The sequence below is a fragment of the Lodderomyces elongisporus genome, chromosome 3 (assembly GCF_030384665.1).
Source record: "Lodderomyces elongisporus chromosome 3, complete sequence".
Lineage (NCBI taxonomy): Eukaryota > Fungi > Ascomycota > Pichiomycetes > Serinales > Debaryomycetaceae > Lodderomyces > Lodderomyces elongisporus.
In genome coordinates, this window is record NC_083675.1 from 907,855 (window position 1) to 931,626 (window position 23,772).

The 23,772-nt window shown below is 37.4% G+C and overlaps 9 protein-coding genes across 9 annotated transcripts; 6 read left to right on the forward strand and 3 right to left on the reverse strand. All coding sequences in view use genetic code 12, as the record gives it.

Annotated features, from left to right (window-relative positions):
* Positions 1-100: 100 nt before the first annotated feature.
* Positions 101-1,995, forward strand: VMA2 (Vacuolar ATP synthase subunit B; the record flags this gene model as incomplete). Its single annotated transcript, XM_001525188.2, has 2 exons — positions 101-130; positions 418-1,995. 2 exons carry the CDS (start codon positions 101-103, stop codon positions 1,993-1,995), a joined length of 1,608 nt encoding a protein of 535 aa, XP_001525238.2.
* A 275-nt stretch (positions 1,996-2,270) lies between these two features.
* ACO2 (aconitate hydratase) lies at positions 2,271-4,682 on the reverse strand (the record flags this gene model as incomplete). Its single annotated transcript, XM_001525189.2, has 1 exon — positions 2,271-4,682. One exon carries the CDS (start codon positions 4,680-4,682, stop codon positions 2,271-2,273), a length of 2,412 nt encoding a protein of 803 aa, XP_001525239.1.
* Positions 4,683-5,401: 719 nt separating this feature from the next.
* Positions 5,402-6,535, reverse strand: LCL2 (Long chronological lifespan protein 2; the record flags this gene model as incomplete). The annotated part of the gene is made up of 2 exons (XM_001525190.2): positions 5,402-5,891; positions 6,423-6,535. 2 exons carry the CDS (start codon positions 6,533-6,535, stop codon positions 5,402-5,404), a joined length of 603 nt encoding a protein of 200 aa, XP_001525240.2.
* Positions 6,536-7,351: 816 nt separating this feature from the next.
* On the forward strand, positions 7,352-9,961 carry TAF5 (Transcription initiation factor TFIID subunit 5; the record flags this gene model as incomplete). Its single annotated transcript, XM_001525191.2, has 1 exon — positions 7,352-9,961. The coding sequence occupies one exon, from the start codon at positions 7,352-7,354 to the stop codon at positions 9,959-9,961; it is 2,610 nt and encodes an 869-aa protein (XP_001525241.2).
* A 2,048-nt stretch (positions 9,962-12,009) lies between these two features.
* PVL30_002664 (uncharacterized protein) lies at positions 12,010-12,297 on the forward strand (the record flags this gene model as incomplete). The annotated part of the gene is made up of 1 exon (XM_061119405.1): positions 12,010-12,297. One exon carries the CDS (start codon positions 12,010-12,012, stop codon positions 12,295-12,297), a length of 288 nt encoding a protein of 95 aa, XP_060975388.1.
* A 2,436-nt stretch (positions 12,298-14,733) lies between these two features.
* On the forward strand, positions 14,734-15,117 carry PVL30_002665 (uncharacterized protein; the record flags this gene model as incomplete). Its single annotated transcript, XM_001525192.1, has 1 exon — positions 14,734-15,117. The coding sequence occupies one exon, from the start codon at positions 14,734-14,736 to the stop codon at positions 15,115-15,117; it is 384 nt and encodes a 127-aa protein (XP_001525242.1).
* A 2,566-nt stretch (positions 15,118-17,683) lies between these two features.
* On the forward strand, positions 17,684-19,957 carry PVL30_002666 (uncharacterized protein; the record flags this gene model as incomplete). Its single annotated transcript, XM_061119406.1, has 4 exons — positions 17,684-17,906; positions 18,510-19,387; positions 19,785-19,814; positions 19,931-19,957. 4 exons carry the CDS (start codon positions 17,684-17,686, stop codon positions 19,955-19,957), a joined length of 1,158 nt encoding a protein of 385 aa, XP_060975389.1.
* A 1,018-nt stretch (positions 19,958-20,975) lies between these two features.
* On the forward strand, positions 20,976-21,602 carry TIR3_2 (putative beta-1,6-N-acetylglucosaminyltransferase; the record flags this gene model as incomplete). The annotated part of the gene is made up of 1 exon (XM_001525193.1): positions 20,976-21,602. One exon carries the CDS (start codon positions 20,976-20,978, stop codon positions 21,600-21,602), a length of 627 nt encoding a protein of 208 aa, XP_001525243.1.
* Positions 21,603-21,800: 198 nt separating this feature from the next.
* On the reverse strand, positions 21,801-23,663 carry PVL30_002668 (uncharacterized protein; the record flags this gene model as incomplete). Its single annotated transcript, XM_001525194.2, has 1 exon — positions 21,801-23,663. The coding sequence occupies one exon, from the start codon at positions 23,661-23,663 to the stop codon at positions 21,801-21,803; it is 1,863 nt and encodes a 620-aa protein (XP_001525244.2).
* Between the last annotated feature and the right edge of the window lie 109 nt (positions 23,664-23,772).

A 23,772-nucleotide genomic window follows, 5' to 3' on the forward strand; every position in this document is an offset into this window, starting at 1 on the left:
CGAATGTATAATTTTCTGTTGTTATATATATTAAGTCACGTGTGTTTAATTTTGTTTCGAATTTCCAACGAGCAACGGAGAGCGAACGAAAAAGTCGACCATGGCTGGGTGGACACGGCCTTATCTACTGGTGCACATATTTGTATACTCCAACAACTAATCTTACTTAACCATCCACCTCTTTACCCAACTTTCTTTCCCCGCCCCCCTTTCCCCGCTCAATCACCTACATTAAAGCTTTGTCTAAAAACTGATTGACACGAATATAGAAACAAGAGTTTGATAGATATACAAGTAATCTAAATATATCTTTTGTTTAATAAAGGAAAGAAAAAAAAAACAGCTAAAAATAAAGAAGAACAAGAAGAAAAGCAAAAAAGCAGAAAAGCAAAAAAGCAAATTAGCAAATAAGAATAGCAAATCAAGAACATTACAATGTCATTATCAGATAAGGAGCTTTACGAATTGAACAAGAAGGCTGTGACTGAAGGTTTCAAAATCAAACCTAGAATCCAATACAATACTGTTGGAGGAGTCAATGGTCCTTTAGTTATCTTGGACAATGTCAAGTTCCCGCGTTACAACGAGATTGTCAACTTGACACTTCCAGATGGGAGTGTTAGACAAGGACAAGTCTTGGAAGTGCGTGGTTCAAAAGCTATTGTGCAAGTGTTTGAAGGTACTTCAGGTATTGATGTCAAGAAGACCAAGGTTGAGTTCACAGGAGAGAACTTGAAAATTCCCGTTAGTGAAGATATGCTTGGACGTATTTTTGATGGTTCTGGTAGACCTATTGATAAAGGCCCCAAAATTTTTGCTGAAGAATATTTGGATATCAACGGGTCACCAATCAATCCATATGCAAGAATTTATCCAGAAGAAATGATCAGTACTGGTATTTCTGCCATTGATACAATGAACTCGATTGCACGTGGTCAAAAAATTCCAATTTTCTCGGCCTCTGGTTTGCCACACAATGAAATTGCTGCTCAAATTTGTAGACAAGCAGGCTTGGTTCGTCCAACAAAGGATGTTCACGATGGTCATGAGGAGAATTTCTCTATAGTGTTTGCTGCAATGGGTGTGAACTTGGAGACTTCGAGGTTTTTCAAGCAAGATTTCGAAGAGAATGGTTCTTTGGAACGTACAAGTTTGTTTTTGAACTTGGCCAACGATCCAACTATTGAAAGAATTATTACACCACGTTTAGCGTTGACCACTGCTGAATACTTGGCATACCAAACCGAGAGACACGTGTTGACTATTTTGACTGATATGTCTTCGTACGCCGATGCATTGAGAGAAGTGAGTGCGGCCAGAGAAGAAGTTCCTGGTAGAAGAGGATACCCTGGTTATATGTATACCGATTTGTCAACAATCTACGAAAGAGCTGGTAGAGTTGAAGGAAGAAACGGATCCATTACCCAAGTTCCTATCTTGACTATGCCTAACGATGATATCACACATCCAATTCCGGATTTGACAGGTTATATTACCGAGGGACAAATCTTTGTTGATAGACAATTGCACAATAGAGCAATCTACCCACCTATCAATGTTTTGCCATCCCTTTCTAGATTGATGAAGTCAGCTATCGGTGAAGGTATGACCAGAAAGGACCATGGTGACGTCTCAAATCAATTGTATGCCAAGTATGCTATTGGTAAAGATGCCGCTGCTATGAAGGCTGTTGTTGGTGAAGAGGCATTGAGTACCGAAGATAAATTGTCGTTAGAGTTTTTGGACAAGTTTGAAAAGAATTTCATTAGTCAAGGTGCATATGAAAACAGAACAATTTTTGAATCCTTGGACCTTGCATGGTCATTGTTAAGAATCTACCCAAGAGAAATGTTGAATAGAATTAGTCCAAAGATTTTGGATGAGTTTTATGGAAGGGACAGAACCCAAGATGATGATGATGATGACGAAGATGAAGATGACGAAGATGAAGGGGATGATGACGATCGTAAGAAAAAAGACTTGATTGATGCTTGATTTATATTTCAGCTTCATTTATCTTTTAGTTTTAGATTACTATATTTTTTTTTACACTTCATTTCCTCCAACATTTTTGAATCATCAAGACTTTGTCTGCGGATGTTCGAAAACATATCAGTTATCAAATTTGAATTATTATCTTTTTTTAATATAAAGTTTGAATTAAAAATAAATTAAATCATTACATATTCTATGTATCAAGTAGTTTTCTTGTTTTGTTTTCTTCTTCTTCCATTTTGTCTTTTCCCCCCTTTCTCTTTCTCCTCTGATGCTTATGCTTGTTCTTCGGCTTTCTTTAAATTACCAATGTGGTTGATTGCTGAGCCTGCCTTGAAGAAATCCACTTGGTCCTTGGACATCGTGTGTTTAGCAGTAATTTCAAAAGCCTTTTCAGCACCACCATCTTTAGGCGTGACTCTCAATTTCAATTCACCGCCATTGTTTCCATCCTTGGCAACCATATCCTTCAAGTCCACGGTTTCGATCAAATCACCAGCCTTGATCTTATCGTAGTCTGCTTCATTGGCAAATGTCAATGGCAACATACCTTGTTTCTTCAAATTGGTTTCGTGAATTCTTGCAAAGGACTTGACCAACACAATAGATCCACCGAGGAATCTTGGTGATAATGCAGCGTGTTCTCTAGCAGAACCTTCACCGTAATTGTGCTCTGCCACAACGATCCATGGTCTATTGTCAGCCTTCCACTTCATCATAAGTTCAGGAATACCGAATTGATCACCATTCAAGTCGTATGCTTTATTCACCTCACCAGTCTCCTTATTGACAGCACCAATCAAAGTATTGTATGAAATGTTTTCAAGGTGACCTTTGTATTTCAACCATGCACCAGCTGCTGAGATATGATCAGTGGTACATTTACCTTCGACTTTCAAAAGAACATTAGTTTTAAGTTCCTCGCCTGACCACGGCTGGAATGGCTCTAATAATTGCAATCTATCGGACTCGGGGCTAACATTTATAGGAACTTCTGGTTTTGGTTGTGGATTTGCCTCGGGGTAAAATTCAGAACGACCCTTTATAAATCCTTGTTGTGGCAAATCTTCACCTTTTGGTGGCTGGAATTTGAAACTTTCACCGTTGGGTAATTTAATCGAGTCAGTTACAGGGTTAAAGCTGGCATCTCCAGAGTAAATCATTGCGGTGACCATATCTGGTGAGGTCAAAAAGTTCATTGTGTTTCTGTTTCCATCATTTCTTGCACGGAAATTTCTGTTAAATGAGGTAAAGATGGCGTTGGACTCGGTAGAAGTCTTTGGAACATCAGAACGGTCCCATTGTCCAATACATGGCCCACATGCATTTGCGAGCACAATGGCACCATTGGCTTCAAAAGTGTTGATAAGTCCATCACGTTCAATTGTGGCACGGATCTGCTCTGAACCTGGAGTGACAAAGAAGGGAATCTTGGGCTTGAGACCAACAGCTTCTGCCTGCTTAATGATGGAAACCGCTCGTGACATATCTTGGTATGAGGAGTTGGTACATGATCCAATAAGACCAGCAGAAACAGTTTCTGGCCAACCTTCCTTCTTTGCAGTTTCGCCAAACTTGGATATTGGTGTGGACAAGTCTGGAGTGAATGGGCCATTGACGTGTGGCTCAAGTTCAGACAAGTTTATCTCAACAACTTTGTCGTATTCTGCACCTTCGTCAGCTTGTAAGAATTTGAATTGCTTATTGACAGCATCGGCAGCTTGTGCAATAGGCTCTCTATTAGTTTGCGCGAGATAGCGCTTGTGGGCCTCTTGGTATGGGAACAAGGACGTAGTAGCACCGATTTCGGCACCCATATTGGTGATTGTTGCCATACCTGTACAGGACAAGTTTGAAACACCGTCTCCGAAATATTCAACAATGAATCCAGTACCACCTCTCACGGTCAAGATACCAGCCAATTTGGTGATCACATCCTTTGGAGATGTCCATCCGGATAATTGACCGGTCAACTTAACACCCATGACTTTTGGAGCTTTCAATTCCCATGGGGTACCTGTTAATGCGTCAACTGCATCGGCACCACCTACACCAATTGCAATGGCGCCCAAACCACCGGCATTTGGAGTATGGGAATCAGTACCCAACATCATCAAACCGGGAGCGGAAAAGTTTTCCAACACAATTTGGTGGATGATACCAGAGCCAGGGCCCCAGAATTGGATACCGTATTTCTCTCCACAACTTTGTAGGAAATCAAACACCTCTTTGTTTGTGGCAATGGATTTTGTCAAATCTGAGTCTGCTCCATCCTTACCAACAATCAAGTGGTCGCAATGGATCGATGCAGGGACTGCGGTTGAGCTCATACCGCATGTCATAAATTGGAGCAAGGCCATTTGTGCCGAGGCATCTTGCATAGCGACTCTATCGGGATTTAACTTCAAGTACTGTTGTCCACGTACATCTGATAGTTTGGAACCAGGAGTGAATGTGTCCTCTGGATTGCAAAGATGCGAGTACAAGATCTTCTCAGCAAGTGTCAATGGTTGATCATTGAGAAGCTTTTTAACGGTAGAGAGTTTGTTGACTAGCTTTGCATATGGCGGGGTCCTCGATTCAAACTCTTGAGGTACCTGGTAAGTAAAACCTTGAGTAGCAAGAGTTCTCTTGGCTATACTGGAAACACTGTTGGTTGCAACGATGCTTCTTCTAACCCTCAACATTCTTGTCCGATTTGAATAAGGAAATTTAGGAAAAAGATATTCTGTATATCGATGGTATACCTTGTACAAAATATGAAAAAACTGTAAACAAAAGAGGGAATAAAAAAAAGCAAAAAAAAAAAAGGTAAGAAGAAAGAAAATATTTAAAAAAAAGGAAGAATACTCTTTCAAAATGTGTTGGTAGCCAATCGATTACAGATTAGTTTTGATTACTCCACGCTAAAAGTTACAAAAAAAAAAAAAAAATTAAAAAGAATTGAAAGAAAGAATGAAAAAAAAAAACGACTGAAAAATTTCTGATTATGTAATGGATCATTAGCGCCTTGTATTCTTCTTATCACTCACAGTACAAAAAAAAAAAGGAATAAAAACCCCAAAAAAATTATGACTCAACACCAAAACTTTTCTTCCATTTTGCCGCGATATACAAATTATCATATAGAAAAAAGCTATAGTGAGGGAATATACTGGGTCACGTGGTATATATTATATCTATATATAATGTCACGTGATTCTTTAGCTATCAAAGAGTATCATTAGTACACACACACATATATATATATATGTATGTATATATATGTATGTATATGTATATGAATCTACTTTGAAGTAATTACAAAAGTAGACAAAAAAGAAGTGAGAGATGAGAAAGTACAGGTTTGTATTTGTACATGTAATTACACATGTATTTGTACATGTATTTGTATATAATAATGGATCTACTTTTTGAGTTTTTCATTCCTCCAAGCTCTGTTGACCCATCCACAATCTCGTATATTGTCGTCTTTGGCATCAATCTTGAAATTTGTTTGTGGATCATTGTACTTGTCTGCAATGCCGTAACCAGCAGGCTTGGAAATACATACATATCGACCATCTGGCAAGAAACACCTCAACTGAGATGAAGGGTAAGGGCAAGGGCAGAATTTAGGTGCATCGACGCAGATTCCAGTGTCTGGACATAAATAAGTGTTGCAGTTGGCATTGAGCATTGCCTCCTCGTGCTGTTGCGGACTCTTGGAACCTCCATTTTGATGTCTTCCGCCGCCGCCGCCGCCATTACCACCTTGAAACTGATTGTTCAAAAAGTCAAATAGATTGGCCGAAGCAAGGGTGAATATTAGCGACAAACAAATTAAAAACTTTTGCAACATGGTATCGAGTGTATTTGCAATTTTATATGAAGTTTTGCTCCTCCAGGGGGGATGACTGTAATGATTAAGTAGTTGGGGAAATGGGAAAGGTGTAATACAAGTTGTCTATCAGCTTTTTTCAAAAATAAAAAAAGATGAAGAGAAAGACAAAGAAAGAAATGATAAATGCAAGCGCAATCCTTGTTTTGTTTGACGTGTTTCTTTTTTTTTTTCCTTCTTTTTTTTTTCCTTTTGTCTAATGACGCGCGATTTGCGGAAAAAGTACCTTGAGCTACCAATCCTGGGTGGGGGGCGGGTTCTTCCAACCATTATTTATAATGAGAGGTAGGAAAAAGTAAACTGAAGGAGACTCGTGTTTCGTATGTAATACGTTAAGATTAAGTAAAAGTGGTGGGATGGAAAGCAATTGTTAATACACCTTCTGCCTAAAAATGCTAACGCACCAACATCTAAGTTGCAAAATCTAAAAAGAAAAAGAAAACTAAAAAGAGAATGGCATTTAATTTCATGTTCATTTGGCAATGTGATTAGACAGTTGGAAAAAAAAATTTTGGAAATAAACTCCAAAAAAAAGATTGGGGCGAACTGGGAATCGAACCCAGGGCCTCTTCGAAATTTACTGCTCAGGTTGTTGAGAATACCCAAACGAAGAATCATACCACTAGACCATTCGCCCAATTTCTTGTTAGAGTAAACCATGTGGTTCTACATGTTTTGTACATATTCTGATATATTATTCTATATGTATATATTACTTTTTTTGTAAATAAACATTGTTTGTCAATGTATCCACAAATAATTCTGTTTCTTCATTAAATGGTAAAGTTACCTTTAGATTCATACTCAATCAATATCTGTCAAATCACTATATCATGTCAGGTTAGTAGAATTATAATTAGTCAGAGTTAAAAATTCATATGATCTTTTGATGTTATTGTTGTTGTTGTTGTTGTTGTTGTTGTTGTTGTTGTTTTTGCACCAAATTGAAATAAATTTAACTTGCAAAATTTTATAATTGAGACAAATTTTGCATAAAATCTATGACAAATTATTCGCTTATGCACTTTCAAAATATATTATGAAGATACACATACACTTACATAAACATATATATATATATATATGTTCCACGATGCAAGAGAGTAAAGAAATCAAAGACTATTACTACCACTATTAAATTCACTACTACTACTACTACTACATTTTACCCTCAATTTCACCATTTTGAATGGTTGATAAATTCACTATTAATGTTTTCTATTTCCATTCTGAGCACAATATGCGCGCTCCGCACTCAATTTTTCTTTTTGGTATTTTTCTCTCTCTCTTTTACTATTTTTTTTATTTTATTCTTTTCAAGTCCAGAAACCAAAAAAGAGAAAAGAAAAAAACAAATAAAGACAGAACGACATATATTCCATTAAAATTAAAGCGAAGTAATTACATCAAATTTGGAATCAAATACTCAACTATCTACAATCAATCATTGATTATTAACAATACGTTGTCACGAGGATGAGTAATGTCAATAAGGAACAAGGGAGTCCACCACAGGGCGGAACAAATGTCCAGCAGTCGCTGCCTCAACAAACACCATCACAAGCGACTTCACGTCCGCCACAACAAGCTCAAGCACCACCACAATCACAAGCACCACCACAATCACAATCACAATCACAAGCACCACCCCCACAACAACAACAACAACAACAACAGCAGCAGCAGCAGCAGGTGCGAGCCAACCAACCGCAATACTCACAAGCTGATTTAAACCGAATAGTGTTGGAATATTTGAATAAGAAAGGGTATCATAGAACCGAATCGATGTTAAGATTAGAGAGCACAAATACACCTACACCAGCCGTAGAGCCAGCAACTCCAGGAAATACAACACTAGCACCACCTGGAGAAATCACTGGTGGTAGTGCCAGTAATAGCAATAACAGGAGCACTAATACTAATACTAATACTAATACCACCAATACCACCAGCACCACCAGCACCACCAGCACCACCAACACTAATGTCCCTGCCAATTCCACGGCCAGTACCACCACCAACTCTACTGCCAACTCTACTACCAGTACCGCGAACAATAGCAACCAATTAGCACAAGATAAAGCCGCTAAATACGAAAAAGAATTACGCGAGTTGAGGGAAAAACAAGCGAAAATTGAAAAAGAGTTGCAAGAGACGAAAGATCGTGAATTGAAGATGGCTAAGGAAGCAGATTTAAAGGAATTGAAATTGATAGAGGCAAAAACAAGAGTTGAAAATGACCCAGAAACTTATTTTACTGCGTATTCCATGTTGCGCAAATGGGTTGAATCGTCATTGGACTTGTATAAACCAGAGCTTTCACGTGTATTATACCCGCTATTTATCCACTGCTTCTTGGAGTTAATTACCAAGGGGTTCAATGCCAAGTCAAAGGAATTTTTTGACAAATACAAGTCAGATCATATGATCTTGCATGGAATGGAAGTAAAAAAATTTGCTGGTTTATCCTTACCCGAACATCTTAAGGAAGACGACACCGCTGTGGCTTATAGGAAATACAGGTATAGGATATTGGTATCCAAGACTTCGCTCAATTTGCTATTATACTTTCTTCATGAAAACGAAGCCGTTGGTGGGTCTATCTTGATCCGTATAATCAACCAGTATTTAGACCCAGTGATTTCAAAGAATAAACCCGATAAGATTGATCAAGAGGGAGAAGCAAACCCGGAAGAGGGTATTTCAGAGTATATTGCTAATACCAATGAGTTGGAGCAGTTCAATAGTGAAAAGGAGGTTAAGTTGGGCAAAGCTCAGTTGGATCCAGAGGTTGTTAAAGAAGTTGAAGCAGAATTAAAAGTCAAGGATGAGAAATTGGAACCAGTCAATGGCAAAACACTTAACGAGGAGTTTAAAGAAATGACGAAACCAGATGCTGATTCACCAAATAAGGATACTTTACCTTTTCCAATGAAGGATTCTGCAGATATCAAAAAGTTGATTATGCAAGTGGAGGATTCGCGTTCCAAGATCAAGTTGGGTGCGATTCAAGCCAGCTACCCATCTGTGTGCATGTATACTTTCCATAATACAAACAACGACATGACATGTATTGCATTTAATGACGATTCTACATTGGTTGCTGCAGGATTCCAAGGAAGCTATATCAAGATATGGAGTCTTGATGGTAAGCCATTGCAATCGCAATCATCATCACAAAGTAAAAAGGATAGAAAGAACCACCACTTACCAGACAATTGTAGAAAACTTATTGGACACAGTGGACCAGTTTACGGTATTTCGTTTTCTCCAGATAACAAGTTTCTCATCACTTGTTCCGAGGACAAGACGATCCGTCTTTGGTCATTGGACACTTTCACTGCGCTTGTTTCGTACAAGGGCCACAATCAGCCAGTATGGGATGTGAAATTTTCACCATTGGGCCACTATTTTGTCACATCATCGCACGATCAAACCGCACGGTTATGGGCGACTGACCATATTTACCCATTGAGGATATTTGCAGGCCACATTAACGATGTTGACTGTGTCGAGTTTCACCCCAACTCGCATTATGTGTTTACTGGTTCTAGCGATAAGACATGCAGAATGTGGGATGTGCAGACTGGTCATTGTGTACGTGTTTTCATGGGGCATACAAATGCAATCAACACGATTGCTGCAAGTCCCGATGGTCGATGGCTTGCGAGTGCGGGCGATGATAATGTGATTAATATCTGGGACATTGGCACGGGAAGAAGATTGAAGACGATGAAGGGCCATGGCCGTTCATCGATATACTCATTGGCATTTTCCCGCGATGGAACTGTTTTGGTTAGTGGATCTGGCGATTGTAGTGTGAGAGTTTGGGATGTGAAAAAGAATACAAATGATGCTGGACCTGAACCTGAGGCATTGTTGAATGCCACGGGGTCTGCTAATGCAAGCGAAGCGACGGCCGAGGAGGGTGGAAAAACACAGCAACAACAACAGCAACTGAGTAGAAGAGATGTTATTGCCAGTAGTGATCATATGGCTGCTTTTTTTACAAAAAAGACTCCTGTTTTCAAGGTGCATTTCACAAGAAGAAACCTTTGTTTCGCAGCTGGTGCATTTCAGCCATGACTACAATAATTTGTAATATATAGAATGATTAGAAATAATGTTTGTCATATTTAGTTTTAAAACCAAAAAGGTTTATTATAGCACGAAATGTGTATTTTTTTTTTTGTCTACAGCATCGTTTTCCAGTAACATCTCATAAATGCAATGATACTATTCTTTTCACACAGCTAGAGAGTATCAAGATACAAGTATTCACCACTCCTCATTTTCACCTTTTTCACTTTTGTGACTTTTACCATATTTACCACCTTTACCATCTTTGTCTTATTTATATATAAAAAAGCTTCTCGAATATCCGTGACTGAGTATTAAATCCAAAATGTTCTCCTCCCATCACCTCCTATTCTTTTCCCTTTTTTTTTACAGCTCATAATACCCTTTGCTTGCTACCTTGTGATGCATGTGACGGAATTAAGTACATCTGCTAATACTTGCGAATATACATCTATATTTGTTGGTGATATTATATGACCTTACGCTATATGGATAGTATGCTACCATAAATTGGTTTTCCCACGAGGTATACAAAGGCATCGAGAATTAGAGAAGTGAAAAGTTTTTTCATCTCTTCACTTACTTGTTGAAGTAGGGTTTAGTAGTTCAAATTTCTATATACATGTAGTACAATAAAGGATTATATATGTTTATCTTAAAACCACTCTTGTTTGCAGTACTCACTTATAAAACACACACACAATCTTTGTGTTGCAAGAGTAAAGAAGGAATTATACTTTCAATATCTCTATATAATTGAAGGTCCACAAAAAAAAAAACAACGCTACCAAATGTGCTTCGGAAAGCAATGTAAACATGAAATTTGTGATTTGTTAATGTTTCACACACATTTTCATTAGCTTGAGCAATTCCTTTTTGTGCAGAAAAGCAATCATGAAGAAGAAGAAGATGTTATTGTTATTGTTATTATTGGTAATTTTTGGTATTGATATTGATATAGATATAGATATAGATATTGTTAGGACAATTGCGATTTAATAGATTGCTAAAAAAATGAAAAAAATTGGGATCAGGAGAATAGTAGGTGATGAGAAATTTTGTACAGTAGCAATGATAGCTTAAACCTTCCTTTTCATTATGACATAGTTGATGATTTTATTGTAATTGCGAGAGATAGAGAGCAATAAAATAATTTGCTCCATGGTTCAAGTGTTTTTTTAAATTTTTAAAAACACTTCACATCAGTTATGGAAAACCTGCCAAGCAAAAAGAACTACATCTCGCCGTATTTTGGTCTCTTGCGAGATTCAGCCGTAGAGGCTGAACAATTTGTCTCTAATAAATTTTAGAATAGTAAACACAGCAAAACCACGTATAGCTTGAAAAGATAAAGCCATTGAATATGTATATTGGAGGTTCAAAGTTTCCAAACAGCAACAATCTTTTTTTTTTTTAATTTTTTTTTTTGCTTTTTGTTTCTTCTCTCTGTTCTCTGACGACAACCAAAGTGGAAATCAATTGGAGCCAAAGAGAGGGAGAGAGAGAGAAAGAGGGAGAGGAAAAGAAATAGACAGCAACGGCAACGGTTGTAGGAACAATCACAAAGACGATGCACACGATCTTAAACAGTATTGAGATTCTCCATAGCCACTTATAATGAATCACATATTGACGTACCAACCTGAAATTCGTGTACCAACTCTTTCAATCACATCTTCTAATTTTTGTGCCTCTCCCCCACATTCAAAATTTAAAAAAAAAGTGATAGGAGACCACAAACTTGCTGTTTGTACGATAGCAATATAGTTGTACTCTAGAAAGGTTGGAATGGGTGAAGTGGCCAATCTTGCTTTCTTGAACCTTTTTCGACATTATTTTCTCTCTCTACAAAAGACTAAAGAGCAACCAGCTCCATCGATATATAAATAGCCTGTAAGATACTCCATATTTCACATCAAAACTTGTAGAATAAATATATTTTGTATTTACCTTTTTATTACATTCAAAAAGAAAACAAAAAACACAAGACACATTAATACTAATCTTTTCTTTTTTTTTTAAAAACAAAATCAAAAATAATCCATAAAACGAAAATGAAATTCACAACTATCTTTGTCGCTTCATCAGCTATTTTCGCTTCAACTAATGCAATTAGTGCCGTCTCCAGCGCTATTGGTCAAGTCGAATCAAAAGCCGGCTCAGCAACTTCATCAGCTGCTTCTTCAGTGAAATCTTCAGCTACAGGAAAAGCTAGTTCGTATACTTCAAGTTTGGCTTCCAGTGCCACATCGAAGGCCAAGTCTGCCACAGGTGGTGCTGCAGTTGATGCCGTTGCTCCAGTCGGTGCAGCTTTGGGAGCATTGGCCCTTGCTTTGTTATAATTCTTTTATATAAATGAATATCAAACTGGAAGAGAAGCAGAAAAAGTTTTCCTTCATGATTTTCCAAGTTTTAATGAATACGCCATTTGAGAATGTCTTTTTTATTTGTCACTATTTCTTTTGTATTTAATATCTCTTACTTTGTTTGATTATTTATTAATTTTTCTTTTTCTTTTTGCAGAACAAAACAATAAAATTAATCAAGTTTCATTGGACTTGATACTTCAAAAATTTCATGCAAATATCTCATGGCTTTGTTTTGTTTTCATGGACTGTGTTTGTTGTAGCCTTAACTATCGTTCTGTTAAGGTACAGTGAGACCAAATTATGATGTGAGGAAGAAGCAAGAGGAAGAATGATGGAAAGAAGGAAGAAAAAGAATCCTCCAATTTTTGCAACCATTCTCCTTTTGTCCCCCCCCCCTCACAAAGAAAAATAAGAAGGGTCGTCTCCAGATGGTAGCACAGCAAAGTACTATATATCGGATGCTGAAATGTTGAAATGTTGACTTTGAACTTCAAACTTCAAACTTTTACCTTGTTATCTCATTTGAATGAATGGATGATAGGTTGATACAATGTAATTTTTCAATTTTAAAAGAACTAGTTATTTTGAACAAGGATCTGAACGGTTTTCTCTTTCTGAAGTTGATGGATTTATCTAATTATTATTGTTTTTATACTTAATTTTTTAATTTTTTATTTTATTTTATTTTATTTTGGTATAAATGATTTGAGGGGCAATTGTGGCTCAATCCTCAGCTCATAAAGTTGTTTAATATTCAGTCAAGTAATTATCAACAATGCAATTGTATGGAACTTCTAGTAATTTGAACTAGAACCTAAACTTGTATAAACTTCCCTTGTTATATTAATATTACGCCTTTCAACCGCCTTAGTTGGGATTGGTTCCGCAAATCATCAAGTGAATAAATGTAATAGACAAACAAACAGACAAATAGGCAGACAGACAAATAATTGCAATAATAAGACAAAAAAAAAAGAAAGAAAAAAGTAAAAAAAAAAGCCACTTTTCCCATTGGTTTAACTGTGTATAAGAAATGGAACTTTTTATTTCTTTACTCTAAAACCTTTCCCCACGTGTGTCGCATTTGGAAGGAAGAGGGGGAGTTGAGACGAATAGAAACAACCAAAAGCCACTTTTGCTGCTTTCACATTAAAATTTTTTTTTACTAGTACACAGCCCTATTCTTTTTTAAAATAGGGAGTTCCTATCAAGCAATCCAGGTGAGTTTATGAGAAAGACTGGTTTCTATTCTTTACTGGATATTTCGATATTCTCAAACTTTTTATTTATTTTATATTTACTTTATATTTTGTATTTGGTTTTGAACCAAGTGCGAGAAAGGAAAATATAGATGTGCAAGCTAAAACGCGAGAAAGACGAAAGGATGGATACAAAGAGGTGGGTGGGGGAAGGGGAAGAGTTTGAACAGGAATAGACACAAATTAATAGGAAATAAAGATAGAGAAATGACAAACCGTACTTGTACACATAAGCTGGTAATGTACACATTCATTGCTACTTATACATCGACGACACGTATTTACGCAAGAATCTTGATGGTAATGCAAATTTGTGGTTTTGGATACAAAGCCACCTAAAAGGAAGTACTAAAAATAGGAGACAGTATAATATGGTTAGTAGCTATATTAATAGTTACTACTGTAAAAGTAACCAAGACTTTGTAACTGTAACTGTAACTGTAATAGCAGTAGCAATAGTTGTAAAGATTATAATACTGACTTGCTGGCTTGTTGACTGACGGACCGGTTAGCAAGGAAGGATTTGGAAGGTAAAAGAGGAGGAGGAGGAGGAGAAGAAGAAGGAAAAGGAGGGAACGATTTGGTGGAGGCGTTGTCATTGTTGGTTTTTCAGCTATTTGTTTTAGCATTTATTTAAGCAACACGAAACATGTGGCAGAGCTTAAACGACCAAGTTTTTTGTATTATACAAACCATTTGAGCTAAAAATAAATTGTGGAGAGCTACACAAATATCTTTTTTACAAAGTTAGAATGAATCTAACAATCAACAGAGATTTATCATAGTCTACAAATATTCCCGCACACGTTCAAATTACTATGCTACTGAAAAAACCAAAAAAATGAAAACAACAAATATACGGAAGGTATGGCCCAATGAGGCGTAGGAGAATGAGTGATTGTGTGGGTGTGATGACAAAAAAAGGGCAAGGAAAAAGGGCAAGTTAGAAAAGAATAATAGGGGCAAGAGGATTATAAAAAGGGAACCATTTGTCTATATAATCCAATTTCAAACTCTTCTTCTTCTTCTTCTTCTTCTTCTTGCTCCTTCTTTCTTTTCTTTTTTTTTGTTCTTGTTTCTTATCACATCTTCCATTACCTTCTTACTACTCTTCTAAGAAACTACAATCACAATTTTTAAGATAATTATAATGAAATTCACATCCACTGCTATATTTTCCCTTGCTGTTATGGCTGTCAATGCTGCCGACAGTTCATCTGCTGCAAGTGGTGGTGCTGTTTCCTCAGCTGTTTCAAGAGCTTCATCAGCAGTTGCTGGTGGCTCATCAGCCTCTGATGCGTCACACGCTTCTTCAGCCTCTGAATCCAAAGCTTCAGGCTCATCATCAGCATCAGGCTCATCAGCTGCCGCTGCAGGTTCATCAGGCTCATCAAAGGCTTCCTCCACCGCATCATCCTCCTCAAAAGCTTCTTCTTCAAGTGCCGGATCATCATCCAAAGGTGATGCTAATTATGCTGGAACCGCCGGTGCTGCCGGTGTGTTGGGTGCCATTGCAGGTGTTCTTTTGTTGTAAGAGATGGTAACATTTACTCTTCTACATATATTGCTATATTATATTTTGACCAATTAAATAAACTAACAAAAAAAATTTGATTTAAGTTAGATTTGAGATTACCTTTTTTAAATTGTAGGTTTTTGTTCTTTTCTACCCGTTGTGTATGTGAAAACAAAGTTGGTATTGCTCATAATTTGCAACCATAAAGGTTATGGACCATCAACATTTCACACTCTCCGCACCCCCTTCTCTTTTCTCTTTTGCTCTCCCTCACCAACGCATAAAACGAAAATTTACGAGCAGTCACAAAAGAGAGAGAGAGAGAGAGAGAGAGAGAACGAAAAGAAGGAATTGTATTTTTCTTGGCAACGGTTCATATCCCAAATCTACCGCATTCAATCATGATACTATTTGATAAGTACAATCAGAACTCATATTTCTTGACACGAGATCATTTTCCTAATAGAACAGATGTCCTTGAAATATACCTAACTGAGGTTGAGCTGGCACCATCTGTTCTGCCTACAAGGTTTCCAAAAGGTTAATTTAACAGTGTTTATTAAAAAAGGCAGAGATACCTTTTCTCGTCTCCTATTTTGAGTCTAAAAATTGTTCTATTTTTGGGATATTTCTATATGTATATATAAATTCTATTTCTAATTTTTTCAATGCCTTTTTTTTTGGGTGGGTGGGTGTAATTGTGAATACCAAGCCTCGTTTCTATTAACCAGCAGAAAAATATCGTGTTTTGATAGAGTACAAATCACTATTTTCAAATACACAGCTCTTTTATATTTCTAATTATATCCATTTTGATGTAGAAGGTCTCTACAGGTGTTGCGTACACACTATAAATGGTGGAGTGAGGTGCAGAAGGGGGGGGGATGGTGAATGGAAGGTGTAAAAAAAGACGACAACAACAAAGCAGGAGAACTTGAAGAAAAGGTGACAGCATGTAGGGGCAGAAAAAAAAAAGTGGAAGCAGACTGCTCGCCTAACATTCAAAAGACGAATGTGTACTGAAGAACACAAGCAAAGGAATATAGCAATGTCACTTTTTAATCATTTTCTAAATTTATTCAAAACTCTATTTTTAGTTTCTCTTCTCCCGAATATAGGAGGCGTAGTATTTTGTTAAAAAAAAAGAAATAGAGAGAAACCAAAAGACAAAAAACAGGGATGTCAGTGTGTTGCTCTACTATTTATTAGATCAAAGAAATTCCACGACTTTATGGTTTATTGACATTTAACTTGTTTTGCACTTTGGTTATCTTTGGCATACAAATTTGTTACACCTAGAAAATATAATAGACAAGGTAGTGAACATAAAGTTGTTTACTTTTAAATGTTTGCCATACTCATTTGTTTCATTGTTCCAAAACAGTGTTGTAACAAATTTCTTAAATGTGAAGGGTAAAGATGGGGTTTCAACGTAGCTTCTATTCACTTGATTCTTTTTTTTTTTTTTTTGGGAAAAGAAAGAGTTGTGTTTTTTCTTTATGTCAAAAATATTTAAATAACAATTTAAAGTCTGGCATTTTTATGATTCTATATAATTGTGATAAGTTTATTTTACCACTTTTGGTTCCTATTTATATAAACCGGATTCCATTTGAAGTTTCCAATTTCCTATGTCGTATATTATTTGCCATGTTACTACTTGATAGGAGCGCGGGTACAAGGCGTCAAGTGTGTATTACACTGTGACAAAATTACTATGTTTTGCTCTGTTTTGCTCTGTTTTGATTTGATTTGATTTATTTTGTTTTTAGATTCCAACATGCGTGGTCGATATCACCATCTTATACAAAGAAAGTAGTTCTCGTAAACTGTTAGATGGCCAACCAAGATTTGCAGCCAAAAGAACAATAATTGTATGAAAGATTGCCCCCCCTCCCAACTCCACCCCACTTTGTTGATACAAGTTATTCAACTGTCAAGCACAAGACTTAAGTCTTGTGTCTGTGTGTAATAGACTAAATGGGCTGAGTCATCAATTGAGTAAACTACACTTGGCAAAGCTTCCATTTAACAAATTGTACCAAAAGCGGATATATGTCACATACAGGGCATCTACGAGGTGATTAAGCTCGCTACCAACCCATAGGTAGCTCCTTTACTAACCTCTTGTAGAACACCTGAAGGACCGTACCATCTTGTCATCCCGAGTTTATCCGCCTCTGGGCATCAGACTAGCGATCTGCATATACGCTAGCCAATTAGAGAGCCGGTACTTTCCCGAGATAGACATTGTGCTACGTCTTCTGAGGTTGTTGAGAAGAGCTTAAATAGCCACCAAGATCCCAGTTAGATAGACCTCCTCGATATATACTTCTAGAGGACAACTTTAGAGTAGATAGCTTTAGATCAACTAACTCTCAGTATAATAACGTTCTAATGTTATATCTTTAGTTCACACACAAAACTAAGTAATATCACTATTACTGTTCAGACATAAGCATACCGAACACTACTTATCTCTGACATGGAGGTCCTAACCAGATACACATCGTCCGTAGCTACACTACGCCAACTCGCAGACAGCTTCACTATCATTATCTGCCTTATTATTGGAGTCATCACTATGGTCAGCGCCAACGCTAACACCCGACCATTGCTCCAACCTCTTTTAAACATTCTGCCATCTCTTGGCCCACAAGTTCTCCACATATTTATCAATCACTTGCCATTCGAATGGTTTCTCAATTCTAATATCACTTTTACAGTCCCACTTAACGACCCAAGTAAAATATTAGCTAATCAAATTAGTCAAACCTTGACACCTAAACACTTCACTACGACGTTCCGTAACTTAGACGTAAGTATTCTATCCGAATTTTCAATTTTAGACCTCGTTTCTGGAATCCAATTAAGCGACACTGCCCCTTCCTGGATCGCACTCCTTTGGCACGCAATTACGAAAGTCGTTCTTATTTCAATCAATTGGTATAACATTTTCCACTACTGGTCGCTTCTCACCTTTATCTTCACACTGTTCGCCGTGTTGAATACAATCTATAACCTTCTTTCTTCTATTGTCAAAAGGCATTTCAACAGGAGAACCAAGAAACCAAGCAAAAACAACCAACACCAAGTCTACAATTTCCACAGTCGCGGACTCTCAAACCTCATCTTCTACACGAATGAACGAGTCCAGGCTAAGCCTGTAAAATCAAAGACTACCTTATTTGGTTGGATCTGGCGAACCCTCAAGTTTCCTTTTCGTTTTTGCTTTTCAACGCTTTTGCGTTATTTACGAATTTCTCAGTCAAATACTAAGCCAATAGGTACCATCAGTTACACAAGGTATCGCCTTCGTAATTTGGACTTTACAACTAGGGAAACACTTCTTAAAACCCTCATTCCACAGATACGGTATGTCCAATTTAATGCCGCTCATCTTTATCAAGCTATTGTCGACGCAGGCAACCGTGCCGACTGGTCAGAATTAGCTGAATTTCGCTCTGCTCGCTCAAAAATTACACGCAGAAAACATTTATGGAGCTTCTTAAGTTTCATGTTACGTTGGAACGTACCAGACACGGTGTACGACAAATACTGCCAACGCTCATATGACAAAGCTCTTACTTTAACAACTCCGGTTAAAACTTATCATGAGTTGCTCCAACTCCTTCGCGAACTTGACGCCTTACCTTACTTGAGACCTAATTTTGATACGGTCATAGTACAACTCTTAAGAACCGCGTTCCTGCACAAACCAATCCATAAAGTTATCAAACAAATCCACAAAGAAACCACATCTTATTGGGATTTCTGTTACGTTTTCGATTCAAGCTTTTATGAATTGGTTCCACCTAACATTAAAGGTAAACCATGTCGCCGTCCTCCTGTCCATCACTTTTTAAGGAATGGTTTACCACGTTGTTATCGGGACTTACCCACCACTCCCACACCAATTGCCGCCACTGCGCTTAAACCCATTACACATATTCCTGATACAAATCATCAACTTATCGTTAGTACTCTGGACTTAGAAACAACTCCTGACACAGCTCCAGAAACACTCAAAGACATTATTGATGAAAACAAAGCACAGAAACTTGAAATCACATCTTCACCTGCACGTCCAGATAAGCACAGAGTCAATATCAACCGGACTGCTCCTTTTCCACCAAATCGGCCTCTTTCTAAAACCGCTATGGCCGCTGAATTAGCTATCACCAACAGCACAACGGGATTGCTGGGACTTGGTACGATGGCACTCACTACTAGTCATCGCCACAGTCCACCTTGTGTTGTCTTTAAGAAACCCGACCCCCGGGGTATCGTGTATAACTCTCGTGACATCAATTACAGACACGTTAGAGAGTATTACCGGGAATCACCGACTTTGCAGCCTTTAAGTCACGAATTATCCAGCGCTTACAATCAATTGCGCATTTACTTTGCCACATATAAATGGCCTACTACTTTTTTTGACACCAGTTGGGCATTATTCATTCCAAAAAATTGTCCATTGAAATTACATACATTATCAAATTTTTTTTCAGTGGGGTGCGGAGAGGGTACCGCCTTATCACAAGGCACCTTTTAACGAACAGCCCCCAATTTTAAGTCCTGGGCTACACCCAAATTTATAACTTACTTATGCTGGCGAAAAGTCCATGCCTTCCCTTGTGGCAACCAAGGACCGTCATTTAGTAACTCCTCCTCAAGCAACCTAGGGGGGATGTCACATACAGGGCATCTACGAGGTGATTAAGCTCGCTACCAACCCATAGGTAGCTCCTTTACTAACCTCTTGTAGAACACCTGAAGGACCGTACCATCTTGTCATCCCGAGTTTATCCGCCTCTGGGCATCAGACTAGCGATCTGCATATACGCTAGCCAATTAGAGAGCCGGTACTTTCCCGAGATAGACATTGTGCTACGTCTTCTGAGGTTGTTGAGAAGAGCTTAAATAGCCACCAAGATCCCAGTTAGATAGACCTCCTCGATATATACTTCTAGAGGACAACTTTAGAGTAGATAGCTTTAGATCAACTAACTCTCAGTATAATAACGTTCTAATGTTATATCTTTAGTTCACACACAAAACTAAGTAATATCACTATTACTGTTCAGACATAAGCATACCGAACACTACTTATCTCTGACAATATAATAATGGATAGGAATCGCTTATGTAAGCAATATACCAATTTGTTAGTAATCATCCTTTTCTTCTTCTTTCTTCCTTTCTCTTTCTTCCTTCCCCTCTCCCCCCTCCCCCACCTCCAAAATGTTTACCAAAAAAAAAAAAAAAGATTTTTTTTCGTTTCCATTTTTTGTACCTTGTAAAAAGTTTCCTTTTTAGGAAATACACGGAGATCAGGGTCATCTCCCAATACGGAATAAATATATAAGTATACATGTATATATAAGTATATATATCGAAGAAGACAATAGATCATCTCGTCTATTTATATTCCGTAAAACCAAATCAAGAAATCCATCTCCACTTTCGAGTCGTTCTTCTTCTTTTTCTTTCAAGTTATTCTAATTTTTTGATTTCAATATTTTTGCAAGAAGGACTTCACAACTTTACTTTCCTATGCATTTATAAATAGTCACATATTCCTCTTTCTTCTTTCTTTTCTTGTTTTTTTTTTTTTGGATCACGAAGAAACAACAACTACAATACCATATCCTTCCTACCACCCCATCATCTTACTTCTAAACTACATTAAAAACAACCAGTTCAATACTACTTTCATACTACTTTATTACGCTTATTTCTTTCTTTTTTTTTTTTTTAAAAAACTAAAAAAACAGTTTATTCAATACTTTATTCTTGATATTTATACCCACACATATACCCCTTTACATCCCTTTGCATACCCTTTACATAACTACAAACCCTACATAGAAAAAATGAAATTCACAACGACCCAGATCACATCTTTATGCCTTCTATTAGCAACGTCTGTGCATGCAGCTGGCGAGCAAGAAGTTGCATTCCTCACAGCTTTAGTAGGAGACTACCAGAGTCACAGAACTGAATATATCAAATATTTTGCCACGGCAACTGGAATTCCAGGTGCATTATCGACTTTGGCCACACAAGTCTTGACATATACGGATGATTCCTATACGACATTATTGAACGGAAACAATGCCGTTAATGTCGGGGAATTGGAGAGTTATGCCACAAACATCCCATGGTACACGAGGATAGAGGCCGCTGCAGGTGACAGCGGCAGTGGCTCAAACTCAGGGTCAGGATCAGGATCAGGGTCAGGGTCAGGGTCAGGGTCAGGGTCAGGATCGGATTCAAGTTCGGGCTCTAGCAGTGATACAGAAGCAACCACAACCACATCGAATGGTGCATCAATCGAAGCTCCCACATTGACCAGATCCAGCACAAGCTATTCCCCACCGCCAACAGGTGACGCTGCAACCACAGTAACAAGACAAGCTCCTGTAAGTACTGATGGTGTAGCAAATGTAATAGCACCCATTGGTGCTGCAGTGGGTGCAATGGCATTTGCATTACTTTAATTTAATAAATAAACAATTGTTTAGAGGAACAAACCAAACAAAGAATAGATAGAATTTAATTTACAACTTCATTTTTAGGTGTATAATCCTTTCTGTCTTTCTGTTCTTTTCCTTTTTTTTTTTCATTTTTTTTCTTTCTTTTCGATTCATTATTTTTCATGGTTTTACTTTGTTTCACTTTGCTTTATTCCGTTTAGTTTATACAGTCATTAACAACTCTAGATACGTCAAACTCCATAAAAGATCATCCAGACTTTCAACAGGTACAGAGTTGATATCTGCATTGTAAATATCTTCTTTTGTATAACTAATGAGCTGCCTGATATTTCTGCTTAGTAAACTTAGTGCATACTCAAACTCCTGATTCATGATGATAGATCCCTGAGTAGTCAATATGTTTTCGTTATTCACATCTTTCAGATCATAAAACAACGGAAAACCAAATGTTTCTTGACATTGAAATTTACCGTTTGCAAGGTTCTTGACATTTGGCCGTTTCCCAAGAATAGGGTAAGTGTTGACATCTTCAACAATATAAGATACATTACCCATCAAGACCATTTTGTAAGTCAAAGAAACTGAACAAATCTTTGCCAAAATAATCAATACTTGTGCAATTAAACCTAAGCTGGCATTGATTTGTGAGATATTGAACTCATGTAACTGTACAGTTGTGTCAAAGTGTGGTCCATAATAAACGTTTTTCAAAGAGAGTTGGTTGTAATAACAAACTTCTTTTAATGCCTTGAAACTCTGTGGAAACTCAAATCCCATGATGGAAAAAAGCGACGTACAGGAAACTTGTTTGATTGGGATGATCTCATTAATGAGAAGTACGTATTTCTTTAAAATGTGCCTAATCTCTTCTTTTGTTTCATAAATTCTCTCTATTGAAAGAGAGAGACTATTGTCGAGTAGTTCCAGTTTCTGTTTCAAATCGGTTTCAACTTTTCCAAAGTTGGCAAGTATGCTTTTCGATTCGTCAATCTGCAGGTTCAATTTCACAATTTTTCTCTTGGAATGGTCTATTGCTTTTTGGCAATTTTCCAAATCCATGTCTAGAGATACACATTTGTGCTTTAATTTTATTATTAGGTTGGGTAAATTATTGATAGTTTCCACATTATGTGCTTCGACATATCGTCGAATTTGCCTTTTTAGCTTAGTATTCAGTACCTCGAGCTCCTTTACTGAATTGGTCAAATTGTTGATTGTACGCACTTGATCAAATGTATATGAAGGAATGGGATTTTGATATAGTTTGTATTGGTTACTGGAAAAATTCCGTTGAGAATGGCTCTTTTGCTCTTTTACCAGGTCTTTTACCAGGTCTTTTACCAGTTTTTCCACTTTAGCTTCTATTTCATTTTCATCGTTTGTTTCACATCCAGTATCTTTTGCAATCATATTTGGGAATGTATACCAATGACCATCCAATTCAGCACAAATTGCATTCTCCTTGAATGTAGGCACGCCTGCTTCATTTTCACCTTCTATGACCTCTATAAGACAACACAATCTCAACTTGTAAACGCAGAGCAATTGCCAGTCGTGCTCATTAAGCCACCACAATTTAATCAAGCATTTTGAAATATTAGGAGGGATACGGGGCAATTGAATCTGAAATTCAGGGTTGGCATCGCCATAACTGATTCTTGTAACAAACAAGAGCTTATCATCTTTTGGAAGATGAACTGTGGCAAAACAAGTCAATAGTCTAAATTTAGCGAATTGAATTAAGCTTTGTGGCGATTCTCCAAAAGCATTGGAAATGGTGCAATCACCACCATCTATATTCAGCAGTAAGGTATTTGTTAAGCTTCGTCGCCTGTTGGTTGCTCGAAAAGGGCTAGCACATTTTCCCGAGTTGAAGACTTTTTGCTGCTGCTCGTGTTGTTGTTGTTGTTGATGTTGAGCACATAAATTGCGAAATTGAATGGAGCACAATTTGCTTAGCTTCAATGATAGTGAGTGTTCATCAATGTTGTTGGTGTTACCGTGATGGTGGTGTTGATACTGTTTTCGCAGTGTTACACCATTACTTTTCAGTTCAATTCCCATTTAGTGATAACAGTATTCTATGGACCATATGTTTTAGCAACTGGATTTCCGATTGATCTAAATTGATGAAGCATATTGCATTGGAACTTGAAGAAGATCTCTCCTAAAT